At 44.6% G+C, this 13,453-nt stretch overlaps 1 protein-coding gene across 3 annotated transcripts in view; it reads right to left on the bottom strand.

Annotated features, from left to right (window-relative positions):
* The window catches only part of lama5 (laminin, alpha 5), a 53,489-nt gene that overhangs the window by 16,537 nt on the left and 23,499 nt on the right, over window positions 1–13,453 (bottom strand). For all 3 annotated transcript variants that reach the window (XM_058050941.1, XM_058050940.1, XM_058050942.1), the window contains exons 15-36: window positions 13,313–13,447; window positions 13,104–13,241; window positions 12,987–13,042; window positions 12,801–12,900; window positions 12,667–12,719; window positions 11,235–11,340; window positions 11,071–11,170; window positions 8,485–8,641; window positions 8,061–8,190; window positions 6,725–6,867; window positions 6,544–6,647; window positions 6,313–6,466; window positions 6,088–6,251; window positions 5,462–5,570; window positions 5,122–5,219; window positions 4,168–4,378; window positions 3,962–4,088; window positions 3,759–3,898; window positions 3,339–3,454; window positions 1,890–2,101; window positions 1,543–1,744; window positions 67–211 (exon numbers count right to left, since the gene is read on the bottom strand). In XM_058050941.1, the coding sequence (XP_057906924.1) occupies window positions 67–211; window positions 1,543–1,744; window positions 1,890–2,101; window positions 3,339–3,454; window positions 3,759–3,898; window positions 3,962–4,088; window positions 4,168–4,378; window positions 5,122–5,219; window positions 5,462–5,570; window positions 6,088–6,251; window positions 6,313–6,466; window positions 6,544–6,647; window positions 6,725–6,867; window positions 8,061–8,190; window positions 8,485–8,641; window positions 11,071–11,170; window positions 11,235–11,340; window positions 12,667–12,719; window positions 12,801–12,900; window positions 12,987–13,042; window positions 13,104–13,241; window positions 13,313–13,447 (2,900 nt within the window). The remainder of the gene's footprint in view (window positions 1–66; window positions 212–1,542; window positions 1,745–1,889; window positions 2,102–3,338; window positions 3,455–3,758; window positions 3,899–3,961; window positions 4,089–4,167; window positions 4,379–5,121; window positions 5,220–5,461; window positions 5,571–6,087; window positions 6,252–6,312; window positions 6,467–6,543; window positions 6,648–6,724; window positions 6,868–8,060; window positions 8,191–8,484; window positions 8,642–11,070; window positions 11,171–11,234; window positions 11,341–12,666; window positions 12,720–12,800; window positions 12,901–12,986; window positions 13,043–13,103; window positions 13,242–13,312; window positions 13,448–13,453) is intronic.

The following is a 13,453-nucleotide window of genomic DNA, read 5'->3' on the forward strand; positions in this document are numbered from 1 at the left end:
GGAAACATACCTGTTGTCATTATGTGGCCTCAATTCTAACTAAGTGTGTTGTGTTTTGACGCTGACCTTGCACAAACACCGTCCCGTGAAGGGGTCGCACACTTGCTCCTCTGTGCCCGCCTCGTTGCAGTCGCATGGCCGGCAGTTGGGGTAACCGTAGAAACCAGATGCACAGCGGTCACACTGGCGACCCACAATGTTGTTCTTGCATCTGGAAGGTGTACAATGTAAACACATACTCTATATCAGTTATTTTCAACCACTGTGAGAAATCGTCAGATGTACCGTGAGGAATTATCCAATATCACTTTTTTAAATTAATATTTATTAATCATTTTCTGCAAATATTATGTCATTGTCGAGTGTCCATGGTGTAAAGACTGGCAGAGCAATGTAATATTAGTTTGTGTGGCAACACGTAGCTGATGACCTCATTCCTCTAATAGACTTGAGAGGTCGTGGTGACTGGAGATTTTTCCAATGTAAAAAACATGGCGTGGCTCAAAAAAGGTTGAAAAACACTGGTCTATATCAATAAGAGCACCACACCTTCCTTTCCTATATATATATATATACGTATATATATATACGTATATATATATACGTATATATATATACATATATATATATATATATATATATATACATATATATATATATATATATATATATATATATATATATATATATATATATATATATATATATATATATATATATATATATATATATATATATATATTTCCTATATATAAGTGCACTATATAGATAGACTTTGTAGGTACACTATATAGGTACACTATGTAGGTAGACCATGTAAGTACACTATATCGGTGGACTATGTAGCTAGACTATATAGGTACACAATATAGGTAGACTTTAAAGGTACAAACATACCTATATAGAGCTACCCTATATAAACTACAGTAAACCTCGGATATATCGGACTCGGATATATCGGAAATTCGCTCACAACGGACAGATAAAAAAGAACCGATTTTTCTGTAATGCATTTCCAATAAAAATTCATTGCATATATCGGATTTTTTATAACGGATTTCGCCTATTTCGGACAAAATCTCCAGTCCCGTTCCAATGCATTTCCATTAAATTTCCCTCGCATATATCGGATGGCCGCATCGTGGCGCTCCGATTCGCCGAATCGTGACAGGCCGCTATACGACGTCATTTGCAGTGTATGCAGCGTTGCCTGCGCGTCCAAGTACATTGGAAACATAGTCAAGGAAGTGCCTTTTTATAACGGATAAAATCCGATTTACGCATATACCGGATATAAATCCGATATATGCGTAAAACGGACATTTTCCGGTATACGCATATAACGGATTTCGCTTATATCGGACAAAACCAGTGGGAACAATTGAATCCGATATATCCGAGGTTTACTGTAGTATATAAGCTCCTCTCAAGTAGTGACTCACTAGCACCGCCTCAGGTACATAGTAGTACTACAAGGCAGTAGACCGATGACTTTTCTTAATTCCAAAGTAGGCATTATTTTTAACAAAATTTTCCCTTTACCTGCACTGTCCGCTGAGCGTGTCGCAGCTGACGTCGGGTGTGACGATTCCGGGCCGGGAGCAGTTGCAGACCTCACAGCCGACCACCGGGTGGCAGCCGAAAGTCTGAGGCTCACACTGGGTGCACTCGGGTCGGAGCGTCCTGGGAGGACAGATGCACTCGCCTGACATGGGCTCACACAGCCTGTCCCCACAGTCGCATGCTGCAGACAACACAACACACCTGATGTCAAGCCACCTGCCTGGACGGCTCACTATTGCCTCCTGTGGCAGGGTGTTATATTACAGGAGGGGGCGGCTGCGAGCACATTCACAGAGAGCGGGGTCAGACTCTTAGGGGACACTCACGTCTGCAGTTGGGGAATCCCCAGTATCCCGTGGCACACATGGAGCAGTCTCGACCAATCACATTGGGTCGACAGCGGCACTGACCGCCAAACGTCTCACAGGTGTCGCTCTCGGCGCCGACCTCATGGCAGGCGCATGGCAGCGCCCCGTTGTTGAAGAAGGCTGACAGCGACGCGGCCGAGCTCAGGCAGAATGGCGAGGAGCTGGACGGACTGGGGTCGGGGGTGGGGGGGGGGGGGTGCAACACACAACGGTTAGTCAGGGAGACAGAGACAGAAAACTGTAAGAAGCCATGGCCTCGGTTGGGGGGGTCCTAACCTTACCACATACTGGAAAATGAAAGTCATTTGATATTTTGTAATATTATTATTTCATTGCCATAATATTTAAACTTCATTTCCACAATATTCAAACTTTATTCCCATAATAATTTGACTTTATACCCATAATATTTAGAAATTATTCCCATATTATTTAGACTTTATTCCCATAATATTTCGACTTTATTCCCATAAAATGTCAACTTTATTGCCATAGTATTTTGACTTTATTCCCATAATATTTCGACTTTATTCCAATAAAATTTCAACTTTATTCCCATAATATTTTGACTTTATTGCCATAGTATTTTGACTTTATTCCCATAATATTTTGACTTTATTCCCATAATATTTTGACTTTATTTCCATAATATTTTGACTTTATTCCCATAATATTTTGACTTTATTCCCATAATAATTTGACTTTATTCCCATCGTATTTTGACTTAATTCTCATAGTATTTCGACTTTATTCTCATAATATTTTGACTTTATTCTCATAATATTTCAACTTTATTCCCATAAAATTTCAACTTTATTCCCATAATATTCAAACTTTATTCCCATAATAATTTGACTTTATTCCCATAATATTTCAACTTCATTCCCATAATAATTTGACTTCATTCCCATAATATTTCAACTGTATTCCCATCATATTTTGACTTTATTCCCATATTTAAACTTTATTCCCATAATAATTTGACTTTATTCCCATATTTAGACTTTATTCCCATATTTCAACTTTATTCCCATCGTATTTTGACTTTATTGCCATTGTATTTTGACTTTATTCCCATAATATTTCAACTTTATTTCCATAATATTTCGACTTTATTCCCATAAAATTTCAACTTTAGTCCCATAATATTTTGACTTGTTTTCCCCCAAATTTCCGTCCTTGTTTTTATTATTTTTACATTTTCCGACTATTTAGACTCCATCCATTTTCTATGGCTTATCCTCACTAGGGTGAGGTATGCTAGATAAGCTCGCTTCTTCCTTTTCAGACATGTTGAAGTGTTGACGTGTAAACATGTGCCGTTGCCACGCACGTTCCAAGACAACTAAGCCGTGACCACACAAAGTGACGGGAGTGTAGTGTGTACGTGACTGATCAGACACTGACTTGATGAAGAAGCTGTTCTGGCCGCAGTTGCTGATGAAGTCGTACGATTTGTCCAGCGGCTCCTCTCTCAGGTAGTTGGAACTGTAGCTGGACTCCGGAACCACCAGCACGTAGTCCTGGAAAGACAAAGGAAGGATGCAGTTCGGATGACGGCGTACTGATGTTGGGTGTGGCTTACTGGCTGCATTTGTTCATGTGTGATATTCGTAAATACATTCATGTAAAATGACTTCTTTGTGTGTTGTATAGTTTACATATTGGTGCTGTCACCAAAGCAAGAAATATTCCTGTATATATTTTATTTTTACAATGTGCCTGGAGCCAAAAAGAAATAGCAGCAGGCCCCCTGCGGCCCCGGGACACACTTCCAGTACCAGCAAAGGAAGGGAAATGTACACTGTTGTTGCCATGCCAACTCACCAGCCACAGCGTTTTGCCAGCAGGAACTTGCACGGTGAGGTAGAGCTGGTGGTCGGTCACGTCCAGAATGATCTGGTTTTCCGACACCAGCACGTTTCGGCAGCCGTACGCGTGCGGACAGAAGGAGGCGTTGGCGTGACCTAAAAGAAATGACACCAATGAATGAATCCTGCTTTTCCAAAAGCCGCTCCCCAGCGTCCCACCTTGCCAGATGCGCCCCCCGTTGACGTAGACCTGGATGGGGTAGGTGGGGTGGAGAGGCTGGTGGTAGTGGAGGATGAAGACGTAGCGTCCCAGGGTGTGGACACGGGCGGAGTACACCACTGCATTCTGGGTAAGAGCAGGTGAAAAGTGGGAGCAATGCACGCGTCTTGTTGTTGGGAGCATCGGAGATCTTCTTCGACGCTACCTGCAGCGAGTCCAGCCGCACGTGGTCGCTGTTGTCCGCCGCGTGAGGCGGGCGCTCCCCGCCGGGCCAGCCCGGGTGCTCCCTCTGGGGGAGCGGCAGGGGAGGAGCGGCGGGGGAGGCTAAGATGGGTTCCTGCACGGAGGAGCTCTGACCGTCCTTCAGGACCAGCGAATTGGACGGCGTCTGGAAGCGTGACGGCACGCAGGAGGAACTAGGGACAGAGGACCTGATTACGTCATAATAATAATCACTAAAAACCAGAAAAGTCCAAAGTCAAACAGAAAATTACTCCATCCAAATACGATAACAGAAATAATAAATAATGAGGTAGAAAGCAATAGTCGTGATAATCTAAATAAAAACACAAAATAAATAATTGAATAAAAATAACAATAACTTACATAAAAGCAAAAAATAACTCAAGTAGAAATACTAATGTTAAATAAAAATATGAAAGTTGCACAGCATGAAAATTCATAATAAAATGAATTAAATAATACCTATTAACTAATGTTAGAAAAAAATAAATAAAAATGACGAAAGTAAAAACAAATTTTGTATTATTTTCATTATTCATTCAAATGAATAAAAAATAGCCAAAATTACTTTAACACTGCTGAAAATATTCACAAATAAAAGTAAAATGACAAAAACTAATAATAACGATAATATAAATAATAACAACAATAATAGAAATAAAAAATGATATATAACTTAAAGAAAAGCATAAAAAAATCAATTAAATTGATAAAGAAGAAAAAATTTCAATTGGTGAAACAAAACTGGAAAAAATTGATTGAAAACAAATTAAATATGACATACTAACTAAAATAATAAAAACAAAAATGACATAAAGTAATAATGATGATAATATAAATAATAACAACAATGAATAAATAAAAGTGACAAAAAAAAAATGAAAATGAGTTCCAAAAAAATTGCCAAAAATATTACCTGTCATGTGAGAAGTGTCCATGAGTGCCGATGCAGAGGACTTGAGGATCCAGGTACTCCATGGAGAAGTGCTGTTTCGGGACCAGGTAGACTTTGTGCTGCACAACAAATCAGGACAGACCACCGTCAGTCCACATGAAGAGCCTGCACAAGCACCCCCTGGAGGTACGGCCTGGTACTGCTATTTCTTCTTCTTCTTTTTGCCTTCCTCCCATTCAAGCCATGACTCATTTTTACAGTATGCATTCGAATGAGGGCACTGAAGCCTTCCACGCTCTGTCCCAAGCAAACGTGTCACCAAATGAAGCGGCCAATCACGTGACGGCGTCAGCGGGTTTACCAGGAAGAAGCCGGCATGCTCGGCGGACAACTGGAGCTCGGTGTCGGCGTGCAGAGAGAACACCGCCACTCGGTCGTGTTCATCGGTGGCCACCACTCGGCACAGAAAGCTGCACACAGGTACGCATAAACACACAGATGAAGAGGTGCTGACACACACACGCACACGCACACACACACAGCCAAGTGTGAAGCAGCTGTGTCCACACAAATGAAATCAAGTCACGCTAGTTCAACCTACTTTTAAGGCTGCTTTGACCACCCTGCCAACAGGGGGAAGCAGAGGGTTTTCTCCTCAAATTGTGACTTTTTCACCGCCTTACCATTTGGTTTTCATAAGATGACAGCTTTCTTCCTGTGGTATTACATGTCTTAGTGGAAAATGACGAGGGCTTTTTGTAAAAGGGACTTTTTCTCTCTAACTTTGGAGTTTTCATGGAAAATTGGGACTTTTTCTCATGGAACTTTTCTCATACGACTACAGCATTCCATTCTACATCACATGACTGATGTCATCTTGTAAAATGAAGGCGTTCTCACATACTAATCCAAGCTTTTTCCCGCCAAAAGGAGGATGTGTTGTGGGACTGCGATGCCACACGTGTGCGTGCCGTGTCGGCGTGCTACCTGAACGTGCAGTGTGTCAGGGTGACGCTGTGTCGGTGGGTTGTGTCCGCTGGGGAGTTGAAGGTGACGGACAACGTTTGCGGACGCTCTTCCTCGCTGCCGTACTCCACCACCAGCACGTAGAGGTCAGCGGAGGTCACGTGCGCTCTCATCTCCACGCTGATCTGCTGTCACAGAGTAGGCGTTGACGCACAAACACACAATGGACGCCGGCGGCTTCCTTACGTCCTGTCCGCTGCAGACCGCCAGTTCGGGGTGATGGGGCGTGATCTTCTGGGTTGGGCAGGGGCGCGGCAGGTGGTTGTCATGGCGGCAGCGGGCCTCACAGCCAGAGACGGAGGGGAAGGCGTCCAGAGACAAATACGTGTAGTGCAGACAGCTGTGAGGGTGAAAGAGACGACACGATGATGACGGCGCACGGATCGTACGTGTGCCTTTTGGGCGCAGCAGCTTTACTTGTAGCCGGCCTCGTGCACGGAGCTGTACGTGCACGGCTCTGTGACGTGCATCTGCAGGATGGGAGCCTCGTAGTATGCGCTGGGCAGCAGCACCAGATAGTCCTGAGTGGGCAGCGAAACGTGAAGATGAAGAAAGCTTTTGAAAGAGCAAAGACGAAGCGAGAGAGTCAAAGTCTGACCAGCAGGATGCCTTCGGCCTGGATGACCACTGTCCACGTGCCTGGGTTCAGGACGAAAGGCTCCACAAAGTTGTTCTGGGGAACATTGAGCAAGGTCGGCTCCACGCTGGGCACAAACACGATCTGTTTGGACTGCTCGGAACCTGCAAGACCGACATTATCATCATCATCATTTCCACCAGAAGAATGCACATAGAAGCCATTAGGACCGCTGGAACAACAGAACCATGTAACAATCATCAGAAATACAAACATATGCACCGTTTATGGTTGCATTGTGTTATGCTTTTTATAATATTCATCATATAAAATAATAGATGACTGTAGAATGTATATATATATATATATATATATATATATATAATTTACAATTGTAATACTTTTTATATGCATTAATTTATCATTTATAATAATAAACTTAAACTAAAATATAAATAATTAACTAGACAATGATAACATATTTTGTATGTATTTATTTGTAGTTAATAATATAATAAACTTAATAATAATAAATAATGATATATATAATAAATAATAAATAAATAAATCTAACATGTATTTATATGTATATTTTTATATTTTAAATACATACATATAAAATAAGTTACCATTGTCTAATTCATTCTTTTTATTTTTAATTTTTATTCAAATTTTTTAATATATTTTTTATTAATTATAAATTAATGCACATAAAACATATTTTTAACTATCATTAATTTTAAGTTCATTCATTCATTCATTTTCTATCGCTTATCCTCACGAGGATCGCGGGGGTGCTGGAGCCTATCCCAGCTTTCTGGACTGGTGGCCAGCCAATCACAGGGCACATATAGACAAACAACCATTCCCAGTGGCCAATTAAACTAGCATGTTTTTGGAATGGGGGAGGAAAGTTTATTATTAATTATACATGTATGCATATAAAAACATATTTTTCTATGTATGTATCTATTTATAAATAATATGGATATAATTTAGATAAAATAAGAATAATGAATTAGACAATGATAACCTATTTCCAAGTGCATTATTTTTATACTTTTATACGTATGTATTCATTTATTTTATTATTATTGTTATTATACTACAATTTTAATCAAATTATTTATAATACAATTCTGACCTATTTTATTGTTATATTTATGTATCTATTTATTATTATATATTTTTTGTTATGAATTATTTGTATTTCAATTGATGCCCACAGTTTGACCCTGGAACAGATCATTTCACTATGCTAAGGATAAAAATGTCCATGGATTGTGTTTTTCTGGCCTTAAGGGTATGCGCGATGGCACCACAAATGCACACACAGTGGCAGAGCTATGACACCTACCTTGTCGTCCCACCTGATAGGCAGTTATTTTACCGCTGGCGGTGCCGCCCTCAGAGTTGACGTATCTGAGGATGAAGCGGGTCAGATAGACGTCTGCCTCGCTCACGTAAACCTGAAGTTGCACGGTTCCCTGGGGGGGGCGAGATGGGGAAGAAAAGAATGAAAAGCGTTTAGTTGTGCTGAGCTGTGGCCCGCCCACTCGGTGGCATGAAGAAGACAAGCTGAGAGGTGGAGGAGAAGAAGAAGAGGACGAGAAACCCGCCCCGTTCCTATGGCCATCCTCCAGCACCGGCACCCTGCCGCCAACGTCAGCATCCGCCGTCTTGGTGTACCGCGGCGCCACGAGGAAGAGACGGGCCACCGCAATAATATGCAAATAAATTCTCTTCACGAGCCTCAGAGGGCGAGGCGGCTCCTTGCTTACCTGGATGGCCGACATCTGGGCGTAACCTCGCCAGCTGAAGCCAGGGAACTCCCGCCCATCGTAGCCAAAACGCACCGGGCGGCCGTCCGGCACGGTGCCCTCCTCCATCTCAAACTTCAGATGGTGCAGGTCCGGGAAGTAGTGGTCCGCAGCCGGTCTGTGCACAAGTCATTCACATTTTTCAAAAGACCGTGATATGATGGAAAAGTCACGGTCTCATGAGAAAAACCTGCAATTTATGAGAAAGTGACAAATTCCTACATTAACAAGAATAACGTAATGTGATGAGAAAAAGTAGTCATTTTACAAGATGAAAGCCGTGAGAAAAGATAGCAAAGATGAGATCCTAAGGCCCCCAAACCGGACTCCCTCAACTCCTTGGCTGCGCCTAGAAATTCTGTCCATGAAAATTGTGAACAGAATAGGGCAGCCTTGGCGGAGGCCAACGTTTACCGGAAACAGGCTAGACTTACTACTGGCAATGCGAACAAGACTCCTGCCCCGTTTGTACAAGGACCGGATAGCAAGTAGTAGCGCACCACCAATCCCGTACTCCGGGAGTAGCCCCGAAAGGGACACGGTCGAATGCCTTTTCCAGGTCCACAAAGCACATGTAGACTGGTTGGGAAAACTCCCATGCACCTTCCAGCACCCTTGTGAGGGTGTAGAGCTGATCCAGTGTTCCGCCACCAGGATGAAAACCGCATTGGACCTCTTGTAGCAAAGGCCCTTCTCTCCAGCACCCTGGAATAGACTTTCCCAGGGAGGCTAAGGAGTGTGATCCCCATGTGATCCCCTGATAGCTGGAACACACCCTCCGGTCACCCTTCTTAAAGAGGGGGACCACAACCGTGGTCTATCAATCCAAAGGTATTGTTCCCGACTTCCACGCAATGTTGAAGAGACGTGTCAGCCAAGACAGTCCCTCAGTCCAGAGCCTTTAGGAATTCCACCACAATGAATAGCTTTGCCACTAAGGAGCATTTTGACCACCCCAGATACCTCAGCCACGGCCGACTACCTCCTCAGTCGAGGTCAGCAGGCCCCCATACCCGCTATAAAAAGTGTGGACCGGGCCCTGCTTCCCCTTTCTGAGGCAGACAGTTTGCCAGAACCTCTTCGAGGCCGACCGAACATTGTGCCCCCTGGTCTCACAGAATTCCGTCCACACCCAAGTTTTTGCCTCAACCAAAACAGATGCCGCTTCCCGCTTGGCCTGACGGTACCTGTCAGCTGCTTCCGGAGTCCCACAAGCCATCCATGCTCGATAGGACTCCTGCTTCAGCCTGATGGCAGTCCTGACGTCTGGTATCCACCATCGGGTTCAGGGCCTGCCGTCACGACTGGCACCGACCACCATACGACTATAAAGTCGATCATAGACCTGCGGCCTCGGGTGTCCTGGAGCCAAGTGCGCCTATGGACATCCCTATGTTCGAACATGGTGTTAGTTATGGCCAAACTGTGGTTGGTACAGAAGTCCAGTAACATCACACCGCACGGGTTCAAACCAGGGAGGTCGTTCCTCCCAATCAAGCCCCTCCAGGCTAAACACTGTCATTTTCACTGTCAGTGTTGAAGTCTCCCAGTAGAACGACAGAGTCACCAGGTGGGGTGCTCTCCAACCCCCCCTTGAAGGACTCCAAGAAGGCCAGGTACTCTGAACTGTGAGGAGCCTTTCCCCAACCCAAAGGCGCAGGTAAATCCTGACCTAGATCCTGTGTGGCTTCTTCGAGCTGGGCCCGACTGGGCCCCATGGTTGAAGGCGCTCGAGGGTGAGGCCCCGGTATCCCAGATCTGGACGAGTTGCCATCCCTTCCTTTCTTCATAAGGGTCTTCTGAATAACTCTTGGTCTGGCCCGTCACCTATGACCTGTTTGCCTTGGGAGACCCTACCAAAGGCATATAGCCCCAGACAACACCTATGATCACTCGGGCACTCAAACCCCTCCACCACCATCAGGTGGTGATTCACACAGGAGTTTTTTACCTCATCCTAAGAGATAGGGTGAGAAACTCCGTCATCTGGGAGGGGCTCAGAGTAGAGCCCCTTCTCCTTCACATCCAGAGGATCCATTTGAGGTGGCTCGGGCATCAGTCTGGATGCCTCCTGGACGCCTCCCTGGTGAGGTGTTCTGGCCATGCCCAGCCAGGAGAAGGCCTCGGGGCAGACCTAGGACACGCTGGAGGGATTATGTATCACAGCTGGCCTGGGAACGCCTTGGTGTCCTCCCGGTGGAGCTGGAGGAGGTGGCCGGGGACTGGCAAATCTGAGACTGCTGCCCCCGCAACCCGGATAAGCGGCAGAGAATAAATATAATATTTTTTATAAAACAAAAGCCTACAAATTCCAGGATGAAAGCTGTTATGTTATGAAAATAAAATCATAATATAATGAAAAAGTCACAGTTTTCCCACGAAAAAGGCGCAACTTTCACATTTTAACAAGCCACATTTTCCCAAGAAAACGGCTTGATTTTTCAAGATGCACGTTGTCTTATTCTGAGAGTAATATAGTCATATGAGAAAAATTATGAATAAAAAACATCGTAGGATTTCTACAGTGAGGACAATAATATGACTCACATGTTGCACTTGGGTCCATGGACATGGGGTCTGCAGCGGCACCGCCCACTCCGTTGGTCACAGGACCGTCCCACCGAGCCTCCAATGTCGCAGCCGCAGCCTGGCACAGGGAAAAGGTGTCAGGCGGCGGGAGGGAAGGGCATGTCCAGGATGGGAGGACTCACCTTGGCAGCCGAAGAAGCTGCGCTTGTGCAGATCGTAGAAGCCGTCCTTGCAGGTACTGCAGGTTCCGCTGCAGGCGTTGGGCTTGCAGTGACACTGGCCGCTATCCTGCCGGGACCGAGGAGGAGGAGCAAGTGAACGTGAAGAAAGAAAGCAGACGGTGTTGCCACCTGCTGGCGAGGAGGATTAGCTCCTTCCACAATAAAACTAATCCTACCTACTGGTTTCAGCAGGACTTTTGTGGGACATTGAAACAAAGTAATGAATAAAATATAAAGGAATGAATGAATGTAATTGTGTTCCCTTAATGCATTTAAATGTGCTATTATCTTTATTTGTACTTTCACAATACATGTATTTATTTTCATTTTGCTTGTTTATATTTTCATTTAGTGGGCTGCACGGCGGTCGGGTGGTTAGCGTGCAGACCTCACAGCTAGGAGACCAGGGTTCAATCCCACCCTCGGCCATCTCTGTGTGGAGTTTGCATGTTCTCCCCGTGCATGCGTGGGTTTTCTCCGGGTACTCCGGTTTCCTCCCCCATTCCAAAAACATGCTAGGTTAATTGGCCACTCCAAATTGTCCATAGGTATGAATGTGGGTGGGAATGGTTGTTTGTCTATATGTGCCCTGTGATTGGCTGGCCACCCGTCCAGGGTGTACCCCTCCTCTCGCCCGAAGACAGCTGGGATAGGCTCCAGCACCCCCGTGACCCTCGTGAGGAAAAAGCGGTAGAAAATGAATGAATGAATGAATCTATGGCCTATTCCCATGTCTTAATGATGGCCTATGTATTTATTTTATTTTATTGTTCTCGCAATTTACTTCTATGTATTTATCTTTTTTTATTTTACTTATTTATATTTCCATTATGTATTTTACCCTTTTATTACATTTATGATCCATTATTTATGTATTATTTATTGTATTCTACTCATTTATACTTTTTATTTATGTTTGACCAATGTATTATTTTGACCCATTTATTACATTTCTTATTATTATTATTCATTATCTATGTATTTATTATTATTTATTCTTATTTGACTCATTTATACGACTTTTGTTATTGTCCATTTATCCGTTTTCTATGCTGCTTATCCTCACTAGGGTCGCGGGTATGCTGGAGCCTATCCCAGCTGTCTTCTGGCTTTTGCCAACTTCTAGTAACCAAGCAGATTCTTGATCCCGCCTTGATGACTTATTTCCCCACGTTCTTGATTTCCTGCACTGCTAAATGAACCCAAATGAATAACCGGTCACAAGGTTCATCAATAAATGAATCAAACAATCCTAAATACGATCATTTCAGATGATATTTACCAATTATTGTAATGATTACTGCATTGACTTTATTGATTTCATTTTGATAAAAAAAAAAAACCTTCCACCCTTCATGTTTACTAAATGCTCAGGATCACATGACCTCCTCACCTGTTCGCACTCGGCGACGCCACTTAGCGTCCCGGCGACGTTACACTCGCACTCTGCCCAGAGAAAGAAGACACACGCGGGCGTTAGCAAGCAGTTGCAGTTCTAGAGGAGCTCTAAGGTGGATGGAGTCTCACTGGAGCAGCCCTCGGGAGAGTCGGGGGACAAGTTCCAGTGGAGGGGTTTGCAGCGATCGCAGGCCATGCCCTCCACGGCGTCACGGCACACGCACTGGCCCTGAGTGGGTGATTGACAGGAGGAGGAGTCCGTGAGTGTGCCGGTGCTTGTCAAGATAAGAGAAATGGGTAAAAAAAAGTCCTCACCACAGGAGGAGGAGGAACGTCGTGATGAACGGAACCAGCAGGATGACACGAGCCAGCTGGAAAGGCGTTCAAGAGTCAGCGCTTTATCAGCTCCATGCAGGATGTGTGTATGTTTACCTTGACAGTGTGGGAAGCCGTACGTCCCACGCGCACAGCTGTCACAGCGCAGGCCGTGCACATCGGGTCGACACACGCACTGACCTGTGACCTGGTCGCAGCTGCTGTAGCGAGAACCTTCCGTGGAACACCGACACGCTGCACGCACACACACACAAACTTAGGAGTCATGTCATTCCAAAAAAACACTGAGTGCTGAAGCCACGTACGAGTGCAGCTGGGGTAACCGTAGTAGCCAGGCGCGCACTGGTCACATGACGCGCCGCCGTAGTTGGGCCGGCAGTGGCACTGACCCGACGCCGTGCAGCTGGTGTCGGACGATGTGCGAGGATCACACGTGCACTCTGGAA

Source organism: Doryrhamphus excisus, chromosome 16 (assembly GCF_030265055.1).
Source record: "Doryrhamphus excisus isolate RoL2022-K1 chromosome 16, RoL_Dexc_1.0, whole genome shotgun sequence".
NCBI classification, from domain to species: domain Eukaryota; kingdom Metazoa; phylum Chordata; class Actinopteri; order Syngnathiformes; family Syngnathidae; genus Doryrhamphus; species Doryrhamphus excisus.